The 21,605-nt window shown below is 41.3% G+C and overlaps 1 protein-coding gene across 2 annotated transcripts in view; it reads left to right on the top strand.

Annotated features, from left to right (window-relative positions):
* Positions 1-3,442, top strand: part of LOC141216033 (perilipin-2-like) — a 175,366-nt gene extending 171,924 nt beyond the window's left edge. For both annotated transcript variants that reach the window (XM_073665668.1, XM_073665658.1), the window contains exons 6-8: positions 1,130-1,261; positions 1,336-1,626; positions 3,137-3,442. In XM_073665668.1, the coding sequence (XP_073521769.1) occupies positions 1,130-1,261; positions 1,336-1,626; positions 3,137-3,235 (522 nt within the window). In that variant the 3' untranslated portion in view covers positions 3,236-3,442. The remainder of the gene's footprint in view (positions 1-1,129; positions 1,262-1,335; positions 1,627-3,136) is intronic.
* Positions 3,443-21,605: the final 18,163 nt, after the last annotated feature.

Below are 21,605 nucleotides of genomic sequence, written 5' to 3'. Positions count from 1 at the left end.
CTGGACTGCATATACAGGAGTCGGTTCTCCATTCATTATGGTCCATACCAGGTAAGATCAAACCTCTTATCAACTGATCCTTTTTTTTTTGTTAGCATGTCTGGTATCTTTTTAATATTGTCTGTCTTTTAGCACATGGGCTACTAGTGCATCTTCAGAACGCAGCTTTCCAGTTATCTTATTTCTTTAGTTGTAGGCCTATTGCAGATTTTTTTCTTTCTCTTTTGATAACAGATCTGTTAAACTCAGTGTTTGACATCTTGAATGTAACAAATATTAAGACATCATGTAATCTGCAATTAAAGGTTCTACTGTTCAAATCTGTAAGTCTACTTTTTTACTTCACATGTAAGTGTTTTAACTGAATGTGACACACCAGAAGACCTTTCTACAGGTTGTATATTGCTGCAGGTAAGCCCCATAACAACTAAGATGTGACACAAGGTCTCACACAACCCAGGAGTACTTGGAGGAAAGCCACTGTTTTTATAATACTGGACAATCCGTAAAGTAGAAGATGCTATGTAGGAAGTAACTCTGAAGGTCCCATAACTTATAAAAAGGTCAAAGTTGCCTCCTAAATTGATTGCGCTAAGACACAAACTGCATTACTGCAATAGAAACATAAGAAAGCGCTATAAAATGTACAAAAAATTACAGTAAAGGAAGGCCCTTGGCCAATGTGTGCCCATCTATGTGCCAGGTGCCTTCCTTTACTGTAATTCATAATACAGACATTTGTAAAATATTTTTCGTGTACATTTTGTAGCTCCTTGTTTCTGTTGCAGTAATGCAGTTTCAATATCTTAGAGCAATCACTCTTAGCAATTTAGGAGGCAAATTTGACCCTTATATTTTTTTTTTTTTGTTTTTTGGGCTCCTGTTCACATTAAGGATGTGCTGGCCACTTTCACTGTGGTCCCATAACTTAAACATTTTGTAACATCACTTGCTGCTTACTATGAAGCATGTGCAAGTTGCTTTTGCTTAAAGGAGTCAGGCAGATTCCCTTAATGTCAGACTGCATTGGCTCTAGCTTTCAAATTGAGGTAAATGATTAACAAATGTGTGTATAACACCTTTCATGCAACCTGTTTACTGTAAATCCAAGTAAAATTTAACTCTTTAGATTGCATATGCAAGAAAGAACATGAATGATGCAAATCAGAAGATCCTCAGTGCACAGGAGAAGATATATGCCAAGTGGGTGGAGTGGACAAAAACAGGAGAAGATGCTGGTGGGGAAACTGAGGGTGCAGAGGTAATGACAATCCCTCATAAGACTTGTGCTAGGCATCTGTATACTAGAAACCTAACATCAATTTCTTCTTGCAGCAAATTGAATCCCGCACACTGACTATTGCCCGGAATCTCACTCAGAACCTGCAGACTACTTGTTTGTCTCTGGTTTCCAGTGTTCGAGATCTTCCACAGAACATTCAGAACAAGGTTCATGGTGTTAGTGCCATGGCTGCAGATGTCTACCAAAACTTCCACTCTGCCTCTTCCTTCAGAGAAATGTCTGACAGCCTTTTAATGGCCACTAAGGACAAGGTCACAAAAATAAAGGATAGTATGGATGATGTGCTGGACTACTTCATAAACAACACTCCACTAAATTGGCTGGTAGGTGACTTATCCAAACTGGGTTAGTAGCCAACATGGAAAGCAAGAAGCTGGAGGGTTGGTTAAAGAGTAAAAATGAAAAGCACTTAGTCAAATACCATATCTTTCAGACTAGAGGATGCACCTAGGTTTTAGAGGAAAATGGTGGGGGGGGGGGGGGAGCTGTAGGCAAAAAAGTGGTCATGATGCCCTGTTATGGCAGAGGGGGTTTGCTGGTGACACTGGTATTGGGGTAGTGTCCCCCAACTCTGTTAATATCCTCCATTCTGGTATGCATGGCACCCCTTGAGCCCCCATCACACTGCCCACAATCAATCATACTCTCCTCAGCGCTGTCCCGCTCTGCTGCCGACACTTGCTGTGTGAGCCGCGCATGGCGCCCTCAGTTAGATGGTCTGCCAGAATAATCCCTGCTCCCTGAGCCAGGACTGTGCGTGGGGAGCAGTGACCTTTGTCTCTTCAATAGCTGGCACACTGTACCACAGCACAGCTCCTGCAGCGGTCAGTGTGCCCGCTATTAAAGACCATGAATATTCACTACAACCCATGGGAGTGGGTTGTAGGAAATATTCATGAGCTTTAATAGCAGGCACAGAGCGGCAGCAGGAGCCGCACTGCAGCTACAGTGGTGAATATTAAGGAAAATGAATACTCGTTGCTCTCCACACCTATGGAGGAGCAGGGAATATTACTTTTTTCTTTAGTATCAGGCACAGCATAGGCAGCTGCTGCCTCCTGTGCCGCACACGCACAGACATGCATGTAGTATTCGGGCTAGAAGACACACCTCCCACGTGCCTCAAATTTTGGAGGGGAAAAAAGTGCGTTTTATAGTCAAAATTATGGTAATTTTGGTGGCCACTACTTATTTTCCAACTTTCCACCTTAATCTGAGGGCCATTAACAAATGGTAAACAGTGCTACAGATGTGAAAGGAGTTGTCTCAAACATTAAGACAGTTTAAGCTTGATGTTTTTGCTCATAACATCTGGTATCACTAATGTGTAAATCCCACTATGTACAGTATCCTGTGCACTTTTGTGAAATGCTGCATTGAGTTGTCTATCAAATCTTATTTGCATAAACTACCAACTGTAATTTTAATTTGCACTTAATGTGGCTAGATCTGAAGAATTGCTAAAAGAATACTCAAACTGATACAGATTATACTAATTTATCCTGGTGACTAGAAAATGTAACATTGGGTGGGGGGGCAAGATTAGAATGGATGTTTGAATCCAGTAAAAGTACTGAACTAACTGGCTTACGTCAGCAACTTTATATGTATGTCTACCAGGGTGTATGGGGTTTTGTTTTTTTTTTCCCGATTCCCTAATACAAAAGACTAGGCTATGAAATAACAGATACTTGTAGAATCTGTCAAGTCATGCTGCTGTTTAGATATTTACTGTCTTCTCAGCATTATCCTTCAGTTGTATGTGATTGCCATATCTTCTGGTTTGTGTGGTTAATCTAAGTAAAACAGCTTTTTTTTCTTTTTTTCTTATAGGTACCTGACTTCAGCATCAATGACTTTGCTTCAGAAACTGATGGCATTGAAGAGCAAATGCAAGACTTCTCCCATGCTAATAGCCATGTGGCAAACTGAGAATCATGATTGCTTTGTAATGTACATTAGTCTGTCATGTTAATGTTTTATGTAATTACTCCTAGGTAACTATCACATACAAAAGGATTTTGGTTGTCAAAGTTGCTTATCTCAAAGTTAACCTTTGGGACCTCACACCTCATCTTCATGTATTTTGGGTGACTTTTCTTAACTTTGCCATTTGCCTTCTTTAAGTTGTGTTGCACTGTGTATAATCTTTTTGTAAACTTCTTGGCTGGGCAAATAGCCTCTAGAAGAAACTATTCACCATTTACTCTTCATTAAAAAGAATACAAACTTCAAAATGCATGCATCTAAGATCTCCCTTACACCCCAAAATAGGATAGTATTTTAAAGCAAATCACATTAAAGTATATTGTATGGAACTCACTACCTCAACCAAGATGTTGCCTTAAAGGCTGTATGCCCACAAGAAGTTCTTGGTGCTGCATATTTTCACTGCATCAAATGTTAGTGGATGGGATTTAGAAGTCTCATGCCTGCTGTAGTTTGTTACACTGTGTAAAATGACCTGCACTATGTCAACTACTTTCAAGTGTTTTTTAAAATCATGGGTTTTTGTTCCCCTGCCCTACCCTTCAGAATTGCATTAAATGCAAGTAATCCACACACAAAATGACTTCCTGGTATGAAATAAAGCTGTTTTGTTTGCAGTTGTATGGCTTGTCATGTTTTAATGAAAATAAGGTAGGTAACTTATTACCTAGGTGCAGAAAATTTACAATATTAGGCTACATTCCTACAATAAGCTTTGAGAGTAACAGTACTTTAAGGACCTAAGGCTCTGACATGAGTCTGCTCACCTACTCACCCCCTTAATTTGCTAAGAAGTTTAACCACTTCGCGCCAGAGCCTGTTTTTGCCTTCGTGACCAGGCCAATTTTTTCAATTCTGACCACTGCCAGTTTATGAAGTAATTACCCTGGAACGCTTCAACGTATTCCCCTGATTCAGACATTGTTTTTTCGTGACATATTGTACTTCATGATAGTGGTAAAATTTCTTCGATATCACTTGCGTTTATTTGTGAAAAAATCGGAAATTTGGCAAATTTTGAAAATTTTGCAATTTTCAAACTTTGAATTTTCATGCCCTTAAATCAGAGTGATAGGTCACACAAAATAGTTAATAAATAACATTTCCCACATGTCTACTTTACATCAGCACAATTTTGGAACCCAAATTTTTTTTTGTTAGGGAGCTATAAGGGTTAAAAGTTGACCAGCGATTTCTCATTTTTCCAACAAAATTTACAAAACCATTTTTTTAGGGACCACATCACATTTGAAGTTACTTTGAGGGGTCTTTATGACAGAAAATACCCAAAAGTGACACCATTCTAAAAACTGCACCCCTCAAGGTGCTCAAAACCACATTCAAGAACTTTATTAACCCTTCAGGTGCTTCACAGGAATTTTTGGAATGTGGAAGAAAAAAATGAACATTTAACTTTTTTCACAAAAATGTTACTTTCGACCCAATTTTTTTATTTTCACAGGGGTAACATGAAAAAATGGACCCCAAATTTTTTTGTGCAATTTCTCTTGAGCGTGCTGATACCCCATATGTGAGGGAAAACCACTGTTTGGGCGCACGGCAGGGTTCGGAAGGGAAGGAGCGCCATTAGACTTTTTGAATGTAAAATTTGTCTGAATAATTAGCGGACGCCATGTTGCGTTTGGAGAGCTCCTGATGTGCCTAAACAGTGGAAACCCCCCACAAGTGCCACCATTTTGGAAACTAGACCCCTTAGGGAACTTATCTAGATGTGTGGTGAGCACCTTGCACCCCCAGCTGCTTCACAGAAGTTTATAATATTGAGCCGTAAAAATAAAATTTTCACATTTTTCCCTCAAATGTTTTTCATTCCCTAATTTTGTATTATCATAAGGGTAACAGGAAAAATTGCACCATGAAATTTGTTGTGCAATTTCTCCTGAACACGCCGATACCCCATATGTGGGGGAAAACCACTGCTTTGGTGTACGGCAGGGTTCGGAAGAGAAAGAAGCGCTATGTTGGCTGGGATAGGCACAGACGCCATGTCACATTTGAAGAGTCGCTGACATGCCAAAACAGCAGAGACCCCATTTTGTAAACTACACCTCTCAAGGAATTCATCTAGGGAAGTAGTGAGCATTTTTTAATTTTTAAATTTATACCATTGGGCAGTGAAAAAAGCATAATATTTTTACCACAAAAAAATGTTTTACCCTCAGATTTTACATTTTCACACAGGGCAATGGGTAAAAATGGTGCCGAAATGTGTCACACAATTTCTTCTAAAAGTGTCAATACCCCATATGTGGCTGTATCGTACCACTTAGCCATACGGTGAGATTTGAGGGGGAAGGAGCGCTATTTGACAATTGGAGAACAAATTATTGTAGAATAGGCATTTGGATTTGGGAGCACAATTTTCTGAATTTCTTTTGGGGGGCAAGGACCATTTTGCTTTTCCAGAGCCTTTCTGCTACCAGTAACTTGGAAGTCCCTTATATTTTTAACAGATGATGGACCTGAGTGGGGACTAGCTTTTTTTGAGGACTGAGTTGAAGCTTTTATTGGGAACATTTTACGTAACATTTATCCGGCGCTCTAGGCTGAGCACTTACATCGGGGTTTCCATCTAATTTTCCAAGTGATGTAATTCAGATGAAACCCCTGCAGGATCCATTCACTGTAATGAGGCAGCAGAGTTACTCTGGACTCCGTCTGGCCTCTGTTTAGTGGTGTCCTTTTTTTCAGAAGTGCACAAAACTGTGGCCAACCGCACTTTTATGCACGCCTAAAACAAATGACACCGTGGGATCACAGGCCAGATGGCGTCCACAGTGGCCTATATCTGCCTCATTACAGGGAATCTACCGTCATGGGTTCTGGCTGAATCACGTATTTCAGAGATTTACACGGAAACTCTGGTGTAAGTGCTCAGCGCAGAACACAGGATAAATGTGAGCAGAGCCTTACTGGGATCTTTGGGAGACATAATAAACAAATCAGTAGCAGGTGAATATTTGTTTTATTTATTTTTTATGCCGTTCCTAGTGTGATATAACTGATTAGATTACTTTATTCTTCGGGTCGGTGCGATTACAGAGATACCAGATTTATCGGGTTTTTATGACTGACAGCTGTCACACACTAAAATACGCTTTTTTTTGCAAAATCTAGTTTTTGCATCACCATATTTTGAGAGCTATAATTTTTCCATATTTCGGCCGATAGAGTCATGTGATGGCTTGTTTTTTGCGGGACGAGTTGAAATTTTTATTGGAACCATTTTTGGGCACGTGAAATTTTTTGATCGCTTTCTATTCCGTTTTTTGGGAGGTAAAGTTAACAAAAACAAACACTTCAGGAATTGTTTTGAGTTTTTTTTTATGCCGTTCTGCGTGTGGTAAAAGTGATCAGGCAGCGTTATTCTTCGGGTCAGTACGTTTACAGCGATACTACACTTACTGTATTTTTTTCATGTTTTGGCGCTTTTACACAATAAAACAATTTTATAGAAAAAAAAATATTTTTTTTGCATTGCTTTATTCTGAGCGCTATAACTTTTTTATTTTTTGGCTGATGGAGCTGTATGGCGGCTTTTTTTTGCAGAACAAGATGACGTTTTCAGTGGTACCATTTTTATTTCTATTCTGCTTTTTGATTGCATTTTTTTTCCACTTTTTGTTTGGCGATATGATGAAAAAGCATTTTTTTCTTCATTTTTTATTTATTTTTATTACGGTGTGCACAGAAGGAGTTAATTAGTGTGACAGTTTTATAGCTCGGGTTGTTTCGGACGCGGCGATACCAAATATGTGTACTTTTTTTGGTTTTGTAATTTACGGATTTATTGGTTTAATATTTTATTTATTTTTATTTATTTTGTGATTTTTTTTTTTTAATAGTTTAAAAACTTTTTTTTTACATTTTTACTTAGTCCCTGTATGGGACATTAATTTTTATTTTTCTGATCACTGATCTCATGTAATGTAATACACATATATTACATTATATGAGATCTTCACTGACTGTTTCAGTCAGTTTCCTGTCTGGCATCGGCTACATACAGGCTGAAGTCAGACAGGAAGGACACCATATATGGCAGAGCTGGAGGCGGTCATGTGACCTCCAGCTGCCATAGCAACCCCAGGTCCTGGAAGGAAACGGAGGTCTTCGGAGGTAAGTATGACGACCCCCTCTGTTCCTGCTGTCTCCTATATGCCGTGATCACTATAGATCACAGCATATAGAAGACAGCAAAGGGTTAACATCACTGGGACCTGATCTAATCAGGTCCCGATGATGTACCCTGTCAGAGCTAACGCTCTGCACCGGAATCGCAGTGCTTGCAGGACCCTGGGGGTCCTGAGCACTGCGAGACCACCCACCGTTTTTAAACGTCGGCGCTGCACAGAGCCCGGCAAGCGCCGACGTTTATCTACAGTGGGCGGTCGGGAACCGGTTAATATACAGTGATTTCTGACAAAGTTCATGAATGTGTGGGGTTTTTTTTTTTTTTACTCATTTTAGTGTTACATTAAAGAATTTTGTAGAATCCAGTCACATATGCACTAAAGGGAATCTGCCACTTCATTGGTGCCTGCACAGAAGAAGGATAAAGACACTACCCCTTGAAGGGCAGATAAGGTACCCATGTTTGCAGGGTACAGGTGCAGAATTCTGTAACTGCACATCACAGGGCAGTATGACGTGCATAGGAGGGGGGTAAGGCTTGGCTCACACTCTGCACTAAACACTTACACCAGGATTTCCAAGTAAATCTCTGAAATATGTGATTCAGATGGAAACCTTGATGGAAGGTTCCCTACAATGAGTCAGATGGAGTTACTGTGGATGTTGTCTTTTTAGGTGTGCAGAAAAGCACGGTTGGCCACAGTTTAGTGCACCTCTGAAAAGCACATTGCAGAACAAAGGCAAGACAGTCCAGAGTAACTCTGCCTCATTATGGATGTATCCCTCGGGGATTTCAGCTAAATCTTTAAATGATGTGATTCAGATGGAAACCCAGTTATAGGTGTAGAGTGCAGGATAAATGTGATCTAAAAGATTCAATTCCCACAGCTGTCCCCACTCGGGTCCATCATCTGTTAACAGAAATATAGGGGGCTTTCACATTACTAGTAGCACAAAGGCTCTGGAAAGTGCTCCTAAAGTAAAATGCTCTTCATTCTGAGCCCTACAATATACTCTTCAAAAAAAATAAAGGGAACACTCAAATAGCACATCCTAGATCTGAATGAAATATTCTCATTGCCACCTAAAAATGTCAAACATTTCATTATTAATCAGCCAATTATTAAGGGTTGCAGAATGATTATGAACTTTGTAGGTAGAGTCTAAAAAAAAGAGCATCAAATACTACATTAAAATCCCCCATCATAAGCTCTCCTCTTTTAACCTGTGACAATTTCCTAGATAATTTGAGAAATCTATCTGCCCTCTGTTTGGAGCGTATAAGTTAACAATAGTACATAGTATATCATTAAGATGACAAATTAAAATATATCTGCCAAAAGTATCTGTTCTTCAATCAGTTTAAAGGAAGTTGAGTTTTTGATTAGTTGCCACTCCTGCTTTTTTTTTCTTAAAGTTGAGTGACTCAAAAATATGCAGGAAGTATTTGTGCTGAAATTTGGGGTGGTTATTTTCTGTGAATTTAATTTCTTGAAGACAGATATCATCAGCTTTATGGTTCCCAAGTTCTCTCCATAATGCAAACCTCTTATGTGGGCTATTACGTCCTCTAACATTATATTAACTTAAGGCTCATATTGGAGAATAAATGGATATGGTAATAAGTTTTATGAAAAGGATTGGTTCCTCAATATAAGAATACTATTCAGGTGAATATTGATATAACTACCAAAATAAAACAAACCACCAAATATCAAGTGAACAAATATTAAAACGAAGAAGAAAAGAGAAATTAACAAATGTAAAATGATTCCAGAGTTCCCTTGCAGGAATCCAAAACTCCTATGTATTCTCCTACTTGCGGGGAATAATTTGTGTAGAGTCCGCAAAGGCTACATTTTTAACGAGGATAATAAAATACTCACATTTCTGGGATCAACCTTATGGCAGATAAAGATAATGGGGTACTATTAAAAGGACCTGTATAGGAAAAATGGTTATTATAGAACATTAATACCAAAAAAAAAATCTGGAAGAGTACTCTTAACGAGTATCATTTGGATAGTGAATGTTTTTAGCTGGGGAGACATTCCCTATGGATGAAAAAAGCCGTGACCTTCCATTAGAGAATGAATAAGGATGGTTCTCCCTTTATGAAACTTAATTGGCTTAAGTGGAAATCTCCATTTATAAGAGATACCATGTCCTCTCAAATTAGTGATTTCGTTAAAAGATTTCCTGGCATCAATTGTATATTTGAACAAATCTGGAAAAAAATTTAATTTATTATAGGGCTCAGGAAAGTGTTTGTTCTCCCTAATATAGTTTAGGATTTTTTTCTTTGCTATTGTAAAAGTGTACTCGAACTATGGAATCTAGGAATATTTGGAGAAATAAGAGGGCCGCTGGAGTCTATGAATTCTATCCACGTTTAAATCCAAGTTTATTAGAGAAGGGATAGCTTTTTTTCATAACTGATTAAAAATAACCCGAAAGATCTCTTGAAGCCACATCATCAGGAATTCCACAAATCATGTTATTTCTGCGGCTCCTCTCCTCTAGGTCAGCTAATTTCAATTTTAACCCCTTCGCAACCCTGGGATTTTCCATTTTTTGCTCCCCTTGTTCCCAGAGCCATAGCGTTTTTATTTTTTGGTTAATATGGCCGTGTGAGGGCTCATTTTTTGCGGGACGAGATGTACTTTTCAACGCCTTTACTAGTTTTACCATATCGTGTACGGGAAAACGGGAAAAAAAATCCAAGTGTGGTGAAATTGCAAAAAAATGCAATACCACAGATGGTGTTTTTTTTTTTTTTTTTTTTTTTTTTTTTTAACCACGTTCACTGAATGCTAAAACTGACCTGCCATTATTATTCTCCAGGTCATTACGAGTTCGTAGATACCAAACATGTATAGGTTCTTTTTTATTTAAGTGGTTAAAAAAAATAAATAATTAGCGCCATTTTCTAAGACCTGTAGCGTCTCCATTTTTCGGGATCTGGGGCTGGGTGAGGACTTTTTTGCTCACCAAGCTGAAGTTTTTATTGATAACATTTTGGGGTAGATCCGATGTTTTGATCGCCCATTATTGCATTTTATTACAATGTTGCGGCGACCAAAAAACGTAATTCTGGCGTTTAGAATTTTTTTCTTGTTGCGCCATTTACCGATCGCATTAATTATTTTTTTATATTGATCGGACGATTCTGAACGCGGCGATACCAAATATGTGTATGTAGGTATTTTATTTTGAAAGGGGGGTGATTTAAACTTTTATATTTTAATTTTTTTTATATTTTTAAATTTTTTTTTCCACTTTTTGATTGCTTATATAGTCTCCATAGGCGACTAGAAGCAGCAACTGGCCGATCGCCTCTGCTACATACAGATGATCAGCAGATCCCCTGCATATAGCAGAAATGGTCCTGTGCTATGAGCGCCGGCCACTAGGTGGTGCTCATAGCGACCCGCTCATGACAACCACTGGAGTCTGCAGCAGACCCAGGGTTGTCATGACCACCCATCGGTGACCCGCGATCACGTGACGGGGTCACCGATGGGCGTGGTAAGTGACGCGCTTCCGGTGCGGCGCTGTTAAATGCTGCTGTCAGAGATTGACAGCGGCATTTAACATGTTAACAGCCGCGGGTGGATCGCGATTCCACCTGCGGCTGTTGCGGGCACATGTCAGCTGTAATAATCAGCTGACATGTGCCCGGTTCAGTGCTCAGCTATGAATCTCTTGGTCAATGTCTTGCTTTGACCTAGAGAGTTTTTCGGAATTTACTTCCATTAACCCTAGTCTTTTTTCATGATCCTCCAATCTATTATTAAAAAGTTCAAAAGTAGACTGGAAGATCTCTGCCTGTTTGTTAAAAGCAAGTTTCATATTAGAGTTAATTCTGTCAGCTAGATCTTTGAAATATACAGTACAGACCAAAAGTTTGGACACACCTTCTCATTTAAAGATTTTTCTGTATTTTCATGACTTTGAAAATTGTACATTCACACTGAAGGCATCAAAACTATGAATTAACACATGTGGAATTACATACTTAACAAAAAAGTGTGAAATAACTGAAAATAGGTCTTGTATTCAAGGTTCTTCAAAGTAGCCACCTTTTGCTTTGATGACTGCTTTGCACACTCTTGATGATCTTCAAGAGGTAGTCACTGGAAATGGTCTTCCAACAATCTTGAAGGAGTTCCCAGAGATGCTTAGCACTTGTTGGCCCTTTTGTCTTCACTCTGCGGTCTTGCTCACCGCAAACCATCTCGATTGGGTTCAGGTCTGGTGACTGTGAAGGCCAGGTCATATGGCGTAGCACCCCATCACTCTCCTTCTTGGTCAAATAGCCCTTACACAGCCTGGAGGTGTGTTTGGGGTTATTGTCCTGTTGAAAAATAAATGATGGTCCAACTAAACGCAAACCGGATGGAATAGCATGCTGCTGCAAGATGCTGTGGTAACCATGCTGGTTCAGTATGCCTTCAATTTTGAATAAATCCCCAACAGTGTCACCAGCAAAGCACCCCCAACACCATCACACCTCCTCCTCCATGCTTCACGGTGGGAACCAGGCATGTAGAGTCCATCCGTTCACCTTTTCTGCGTCGCACAAAGACACGGTGGTTGGAACCAAAGATCTCAAATTTGGACTCATCAGACCAAAGCACAGATTTCCACTGGTCTCATGTCCATTCCTTGTGTTCTTTAGCCCAAACAAGTCTCTTCTGCTTGTTGCCTGTCCTTGGCAGTGGTTTCCTAGCAGCTATTTTACCTTGAAGGCCTGCTGCACAAAGTCTCCTCTTAACAGTTGTTGTAGAGATGTGTCTGCTGCTAGAACTCTGTGTGGCATTGACCTGGTCTCTAATCTGAGCTGCTGTTAACCTGCGATTTCTGAGGCTGGTGACTCGGATAAACTTATCCTGAGAAGCAGAGGTGACTCTTGGTCTTCCTTTCCTGGGGCGGTCCTCATGTGAGCCAATTTCTTTGTAGCGCATGATGGTTTTCAACTGCACTTGGGAACACTTTCAAAGTATGCCCAATTTTTCTCACTGACTGACCTTCATTTCTTAAAGTAATGATGGCCACTAGTTTTTCTTTACTTAGAATTTTTATTATGGTAAAAAAGCAGCTAACAGTCTATTCAGTAGGACTATCAGCTGTGTATCCACCAGACTTCTGCACAACACAACTGATGGTCCCAACCCCATTAATAAGGCAAGAAATCCCACTTATTAAACCTGACAGGGCACACCTGTGAAGTGAAAACCATTTCCGGTGATTACCTCTTGAAGCTCATCAAGAGAATGCCAAGAGTGTGCAAAGCAGTCATCAAAGCAAAAGGTGGCTACTTTGAAGAGCCTAGAATATAAGACATATTTTCAGTTGTTTCACACTTTTTTTGTTAAGTATATCATTCCACATGTGTTAATTCATAGTTGTGATGCCTTTAGTGTGAATGTACAATTTTCATAGTCATGAAAATACTGAAAAATTTTTAAATGAGGTGTGTCCAAACTTTTGGTCTGTACAGTACATACTCCTCAAATATATCAATGTCTCTCCATGAGTCTTATTTTAAACTGCTCTCAAGATGGTATTTCACCCCATCTAGGTTATCACACATCAATTCAGAATTTCATCCAAATTGCTGGCGAAATTGTGGATTAAATGGAGATTTATTACATATTTTTTTTGGAGATGCCCGAAAATTAAATCACTATGGTCTCAAACCTCTGAACTTATTGGGGAAATTTTCAGTAAGACAATTAATCTTACTCCACAAATGGCTCTGTTGTGCTTTGGATTGGAATGTTTTGATACATCTGATAGACCAATCATTATTCATATATTTTTGACTGTCAAAAATGCGATCGCCTTCCATTGGAAAAAGTCTGAACCTCCCTCTTTCCATGATATTTTAGAAAGAATAAATTTACATAGAACCTTCGAACAAAAGTTTGCCATAACTAACGAATGTTTTAACAAATATGTTAAAAAAATGGTCTAGTTGGATGAAACTATATCCTTAGATCCTACTACTTGATAATTTACATTCAGGTGAATTTGATATTTAAATTTATGATTTATAATTGTTTTATTTTTATTTTAACTCTACTATTGTAACATTCAAGTTCTCTATCCCAGGTTTATTGTATTGTTCCTTCCCTTTTTCACCCCATTCATCCTTTCCCCCCTTCATTCCTACATTTTTTCTTTATTTGTTAAATGTTAATAAAAAATATTGGAAAATAAATATTCTCATTGAATACTTTGTTCTGTACAAAGTTGAATGTGCTGACAACAAAATCACACAAAAATCATCAATGGAAATCAAATTTATTAACCAATGGAGGCCTGGATTTGGAGTCACCCCCAAAATTAAAGTGGAAAAACACACTACAGGCTGATCCAACTTTGATGTAATGTCCTTAAAACAAGTCAAAATGAGGCTCAGTATTGTATGAGCCTGTATGACCTCCCTACAATGCCTGGGCATGCTCCTTATGAGGTTGCGCATGGTCTCCTGTGGGATCTCCTCCCAGACCTGGACTAAAGCATCCGCCAACTCCTGGATAGTCTGTGGTGCAACAGGATGTTGGTGGATGGAGCGAGACATGATGTCCCAGATGCGCTCAATCGGATTCGGGTCTGGGGATCGGGCGGGCCAGTCCATAGCTTCAATGCCTTCATCTTGCAAGAACTGCTGACACACTCCAGCCACATGAGGTCTGGCATTGTCCTGCATTAGGAGGAACCCAGTGCCAACCGCATCAGCATGTGGTCTCACAAGGGGTCTGAGGATCTCATCTCGGTACCTAATGGCAGTCGGGCTACCTCTGGCGAGCACATGGAGGGCTGTGCGGCCCTACAAAGAAATGCCACCCCACACCATTACTGACCCACTGCCAAACCGGTCATGCTGAAGGATGTTGCAGGCAGCAGATCGCTCTCCATGGCATCTCCAGACTCTGTCACGTCTGTCACATGTGCTCAGTGTGAACCTGCTTTCATCTGTGAAGAGCACAGGGCGCCAGTGGCGACTTTGCCAATTCTGGTGTTCTGTGGCAAATGCCAAGTATCCTGCACGGTGTTGGGCTGTGAGCACAACCCCCATCTGTGGACGTCGGGCCCTCATACCACCCTCATGGAGTAGGTTTCTAACAGTTTGTGCAGACACATGCATATTTGTGGCCTGCTGGAGGTCATTTTTATCAGTGCTCTGGCAGTGCTCCTCCTGTTCCTCCTTGCACAAAGGCAGAGGTAGCGGTCCTGCTGCTGGGTTGTTGCCCTCCTACGGCCCCCTCCACGTCTCCTGGTGTACTGGCCTGTCTCCTGGTAGCGCCTCCAGCCTCTGGACACTACGCTGACAGACACAGCAAACCTTCTTGCCACAGCTCGCATTGATGTGCCATCCTGGATGAGCTGCACTACCTCAGCAACTTCTGTGAGTTTTAGAGTCCGTCTCATGCTACCTCGAGTGTGAAAGCACAACCAACATTCAAAAGTGACCAAAACATCAGCCAGAAAGCATTGGTACTGAGATGTGGTCTGTGGTCCCCACCTGCAGAACCACTCCTTTATTGAGGTTGTCTTGATAATTGCCAATAATTTCCATCTATTGTCTATTCCATTTGCACAACAGCATGTGAAATTGATTGTCAATCAGTGTTGCTTCCTAAGTGGACAGTTTGATTTCACAGAAGTTTGATTTACTTGGAGTTATATTCTGTTGTTTAAGTGTTCCCTTTATTTTTTTGAGCAGTGTACTTAAGCCACATTCAGTGTCCCACATGCTTGGCATTTCTGTAGTGATGAGAGCCCGCTTAATTTATGGGATGAGTGTCTCCATAAACAAACAAGAGCTGGCTTATTGTTCTGGGCACTACAATGACAGATTTGCAATTTTCACTAACATCCATTGCCTCTTGTTTCTAGAAAACAGTAAGTCAAAATTGTCACTTCATCTGTAGATAAATTCCCAGAGCAATGCAATTTCCAAAATGGGGTCAGTTGAGGGGATTCTGCTCTTCTGATACTCAGTTCACTGACTCCATATACAGAGCCCCTATTTATGAAAATATGTTCCCTTAAGGGTATGTGCCCACGATGCAGAAATGAAGCAGAAAATTTCTGCAGCGTTCCTGCATGGTCTTGGCAGTCAAAAACGCTTGTGGATTTTACACGCGTTTTTGACGCGTTTTTACATGCGGATTTGACTTGCGTTTTTCAAATGCATTGGGACCTCAAATCCGCATGCAGAAACGCACAAATAATGGACATGCTGCGGATTTTTCCACAAGGAAAATCCGCTGCTGCAAATTCCGCAGCATGGGCACAGAACATGCAGATTTTCATTGGGGATCATGGGGCACGGATTACCAAGCGGTTTGCAAGCGTTTACACTGCGGAAAATCCGCATCAAAAATGCTTGAAAAATGCATAGTGGGCACACAGCCTAAGAGTCAAATAGCGCTACTTCCCTTCAGTCAGGCTGTGTCTAAGCAGTACAGACACATATGGCATATTGCCAAATACAGCAGAAATTGTGACATTTTGGTCCCCCCCACACTTTATCAATGTGAAAATGTAAAATCTGGGGCTAAATTTTGTGGTAAAAATTGAATTTTTTTCTTTACAACCCAATAGTATAAAATTCTGTGATGTACCTGTGGGGTCAATATGATCACTGCACACCTAGATGAATTAATTGAGACATGTAGTTTGTAAAATGTGGTGACTTATGGGTGGTTCTGCTGTTCTGGGACCTCAGGGTCTTAGCCAAAATGACTTGGCACCCGCTAACCATAACAGGCAAAATAGCACAGTAATATGGCACTCCTTCCCTTTCTGAGTAGTTTTTGACCACTTATGGAGTATTGGCATACTCAGGAGAAATTGCAAAACTGTACTGTTCATTTTATCCTATTATCTCTTTTAAAAATTACGAACTTGAGGCCAAAGCAACATTCTAGTGGAAAAAATGGCAAGATTTAATTTACTCAGGCCAATGTTCTACAATTCTGTGAATTGCCTGAGGGCTAAAAATACTCACTACTGCCCTAGATAAATTACTCAAAGTGTAGTTTCGAAAATGGGGTCACTTGTGGGGGTTTCAGCATGACAGGGGCTCTTTAAATGTGATGGCATCCGCAACCTATTCCAGACAAAATATTATTTCCTTTCCATGCGCCAAAACAGTTTTCTACCACATATGGTATATCGGAGTACTCAGGAGAAATTTATCAAATTGTATGGTCCATTTTCTCCTGTTACCATTGTGAAAATAAATTTGGGGCTAAAGCAATGTTTTTTTTGTAGCAAAAAAAGTGGGTTATCGGATGTACTTCTAGTCAGGGCCGGCTCCAGGTTTTTGCGGGCCCCGGGCGAAAGGGTCTCTGTGGGCCCCTTTAACACATACCACGCTTCATGATGCACAGATACAGCAGAGAAATATATATATAGTACAAGGCCAAAGATTTCACTTCTTACATTACATGACCGATATCTATTGTAAATTCCATAACAGCTCAGAAACCAGCGAATCGCTCCATACACAATACTGGCCCCCATAAAATTCTCCATGCAGGATACTGGCCCCCATATTACGCTCTGTACAGGATACTGGCCCCCTTATAATGCTCCATACAGAATACTGGCCCCAAAATAATGCCCCATGCAGGATACTGGCCCCCATTTAACGCTCTGTACAGGATACTGGCCCCCTTATAATGCTCCATGCAGAATATTGGCCCCAAATAATGCTCCATGCAGGATACTGGCCCCCATATTATGCTCTGTACAGGATACTGGCCCCCTTATAATGCTCCATACAGAATACTGGCCCCCAAATAATGCTCCATGCAGGATACTGACCCCCATATTATGCTCTGTACAAAATACTGGCCCCCTTACAACACTCCATACAGAATACTGGCCCTCAAATAATTCTCCATGCAGGATATTGGCCCCCATATTACGCTCTGCACAGGATACTGGCCCCTTATAATGCTTCATACAGAATACTGGCCCCAAAATAATGCCCCATGCAGGCTGTTCCCCCCACATAATGCCCCCTGCAGTCTGTTCCCCCCATATAATGCCCCATGCAGTCTGTTCCCCCCACATAATGCCCCATGCAGGCTGTTCCCCCCATATAATGCCCCATGCAGGATGTCACCTCTCCCCTCCCTTATAATGCCCCATGCAGGATGTCACCCCCTTATAAAGCCCCATGCAGGATGTCACCCCCTCTTATAATGCCCCGTGCAGGATGTCACCCCCCTTATAATGCCCCGTGCAGGATGTCACCCCCTCTTATAATGCCCCATGCAGGATGTCTTCCCTCATTTAATGCCCCATGCAGGATGTCAACCCTCATATAATGCCCCATGCAGGATGTCAACCCTCATGTAATGCCCCATGCAGGATGTCACCTCTCCCCCTATATAATGTCCCATGCAGGATGTCACCTCCCCCCAAATATAATGCCCCATGCAGCATGTCACCCCCTCTTATAATGCCCCATGCAGGATGTCATCTCTCCCCCCCTTATAATGCCCCACGCCTCCATATATTAAAAAACAAAAAAACAAATACTCACCTCACTTCTCACCTGCTGCCGCTGCTCCGGACTCCTCACCCGCACTGGTGTCTTCCCTCTTTGCGCTGTGACTGCTCAGGAGAGAGCGCGGTGTAGAGACGTCACCGCGCCCTCTGACCTGTGACGTCACAGTGCAGCAGCCGCGGAAGAGACAGGACCTGCTGTGGAGGCACGGGGAGAGGTAAGTATTGTGCCGGGGCCCTGAGCAAGCGCGGGGGGGGGGGGGAGCCGGCGCTGGCACCGCACCGCTCACGGGTCTCATAGCGCGCTGGGGTCCCCGACAGTGAGTGGGTCCCTCCGCTAGCTCAGGGCCCAGGCACTTGCCGGGTGCTGACGCCGGCCCTGCTTCTAGTGCACCACCAAACCTTTTTCAAGACATCCCTGCAGCCTTGACACCTTTTTACGTTGCAAATATTACTGGTTCAACAATCCTATGTATCATTGAAAAAGCTGGTACAAAAAGACTTATGCTCAAGCTTCTCAGCAGTGGGACCCTGAGACAGCGATACGTACCTCAAATCTCTCTCTTCCCTCAGCTCTGGAATTTAACCCATCATCGGACAAACCCGCTTATAATAGAAATCTGTTTATCCGCCACAAAAGCTACTGGAAACCCTATAACAGCAAAATCCCTTTAATCCAATATATCTCCTAAACCAGAGTCCCATCAAAGGGCGTAAACAAATACACTCTCACCTCTGCAGACCGAACCGACCCGTCAGAAGACTTCTCTTTTTGGCCTTACAGAGGAATCGGTTGTGGAACAACAACTTTGAATCCACTTTTTCCATTACTACTTCTCCTTTGAGATCCTCTATCCCTAAGGAAGTGCATGCCTACTTACAAGAAATACCCACTAAAGAGGATTTCAAGGCCCTCATCTCGGAGGTGAAATCTACATGCAGATCTGAGATTACTTTGATGTGTCAAGACATTAAATTTATTGCAGAACATGTAGAGTCGTTAGAAGGAACCCACGACAACACACTGAAACATTCACTCTGCTCCAGGAATCCGTGTCCACCCATGCAGAAGCTCTTAGGGCTGTTAATCGGCATTTGGAGGACCTTGATAATAGGAAATGACGTAATAATATCCGATTAAGGAGCTTTCCCGAACAAGATAGAAATGACCTCCCAAAAATCTTGGAATCCATCTTGAATAGAATCCTAGGCCTTCCAAATACTAACAAAATTAAGCTAGATAGAGCTCACCGTGCTCTGAAGTCGAAAGGCTCCTCAGCCGTACCATGTGACATTATATGCTGCATTCACGACTTTGCTACTAAAGAAGCTAATGTCTCCTAGGCACGCACAATGCGAAATCTGGACTATAAAGGATCATCTTTCCAGATCTATCCTGGAAAACAGTGAAGAAAAAGCGACATCTTCACTCCCTTCTCTCCACTCTCCGGAAACGTCAGATCATCTACCGATGTGGATTCCCCTTCTCTCTCACAGCTAGAGTGGAGGGGCGATTAGCATCCTTGATGAAAGTTCATAGTGACTTGCCTTCCTTCTGCAAAACTTTAAACATTGTGCTTCCAGAGATCTCAGACTGAGAACTAGTATTACAATCACCTTCACCTCCCCCAGTATGGCAAACAAACCAAAGGAAATGAAGACCAAACTCCCCTCAGCCCACTTGAACACCCATGAGACAAGAAGCCCCCTGACTTACACAAAGTCTGCTTAATTTTTTCTCTGTATTCTGGGTTTCCATTATGGCAGTGTAGGGATATCATATCTAAGTTTTGTAATGCTTTATGATATGGCCCACATGAATATAAGGTTAACCATTTAGTTGCCGGGACTTTCCTCCCTCGTTATCAGTTAATTTTCCGATCATCTTAATTGTTGTTTATTATAATAGCTCTGGTTCCTTCTCTTCCCGGGGAGCCTAAAGGCTACCCCATTGCTCCCCCGGAAATCCTGGGCACATACTTTATTGATGTTCAGATTTCCCTAAGAGTTAGAAATTTTAGTTTGAAAAAATTCCTTGACATGATGTTTTTCTGCATATTTGATACCTCTATCTGTTATTTGTCAGATATCAACGTATGTTTCCCCTCCCTTTGTGTTTTTACCTCCCCTCTCTAAATTTTGAGACCTTTTGATCCTAAAGGCGATCTGATGAATCTCAAGACTTTACCTCCTCTCTCCAGCCTTGGTGAGTCTACATTGACTTACCTACTCATCTTATATCCACCATGATTAGATGTGTCTCACTCAACCTTAAAGGCCTTAACTCTAGTATAAAGCGACGTTTAACCCTAAGTGAAATTAGAGCCCTAAAAGCAGACGTAGGGTTCCTTCAGGAATCTCACTTTAATAAATTAGGTTCCTTTAACTTTGCTCTGCACCATTTCCCCACAATTTTCAAAAAGCTGGTGTAGCCATTCCTTTTTCAAGAATGTGCCCAATACAAGTGACCTGCTCTCTTTGGCTCCTGATGGGAAGATACATAATATTAGAAGGCACTGTCAGAGGGAATCCTCTTCTAATGAGCAACACACACTGCTCAAAAAAATAAAGGGAATACTTAACCCCTTTACAACCAAAGGTGGTTTGCACGTTAATGACCAGGTCAATTTTTACAATTCTGACCACTGTCACTTTATGAGGTAATTACTCTGGAACGCTTCAACGGATCCCCCTGATTCTTAGATTTTTTTTTCGTTACATATTGTACTTCATGTTTGTGGTAAAATTTCTTCGATATCACTTGCTTTTGTTTGTGAAAAAAAAGGAAATTTGGCGAAAATTTAGCAATTTTCAAAATTTGAATTTTTATGCCCTTAAATCAGAGAGATACAGTGCAGACCAAAAGTTTGGACACACCTTCTCATTTAAATTTTTTTCTGTATTTTCATGACTATGAAAATTGTACATTCACACTGATGGCATCAAAACTATGAATTAACACATGTGGAATTATATACTTAACAAAAAAGTGTGAAACAACTGAAAATATGTCTTATATTCTAGGTTCTTCAAAGTAGCCACCTTTTGCTTTGATGACTGCTTTGCACACTCTTGGCATTCTCTTGATGAGCTTCAAGAGGTAGTCACCGGAAATGGTCTTCCAACAATCTTGAAGGAGTTCCCAGAGATGCTTAGCACTTGTTGGCCCTTTTGCCTTCACTCTGTGGTCCAGCTCACCCCAAACCATCTCGATTGGGTTCAGGTCTGGTGACTGTGGAGGCCAGGTCATCTGGCGTAGCACCCAATCACTCTCCTTCTTGGTCAAATAGCCCTTACAAAGCCTGGAGGTATGTTTGGGGTCATTGTCCTGTTGAAAAATAAATGATGGTCCAACTAAACGCAAACCGGATGGAATAGCATGCCGCTGCAAGATGTTGTGGTAGCCATGCTTGTTCAGTATGCCTTCAATTTTGAATAAATCCCCAACAGTGTCACCAGCAAAGCACCCCCACACCATCACACCTCCTCCTCCATGCTTCACAGTGGGAACCAGGCATGTAGAGTCCATCCGTTCACCTTTTCTGCGTCGCACAAAGACACGGTGGTTGGAACCAAAGATCTCAAATTTGGACTCATCAGACCAAAGCACAGATTTCCACTG

This window comes from Phyllobates terribilis, unplaced genomic scaffold (assembly GCF_046119375.1).
Source record: "Phyllobates terribilis strain yellow unplaced genomic scaffold, ASM4611937v1 Scaffold_1__5_contigs__length_1240528914, whole genome shotgun sequence".
In the NCBI taxonomy this organism is placed as follows: Eukaryota; Metazoa; Chordata; class Amphibia; order Anura; family Dendrobatidae; genus Phyllobates; species Phyllobates terribilis.
This window is presented reverse-complemented; position numbering and strand designations above follow the sequence as displayed.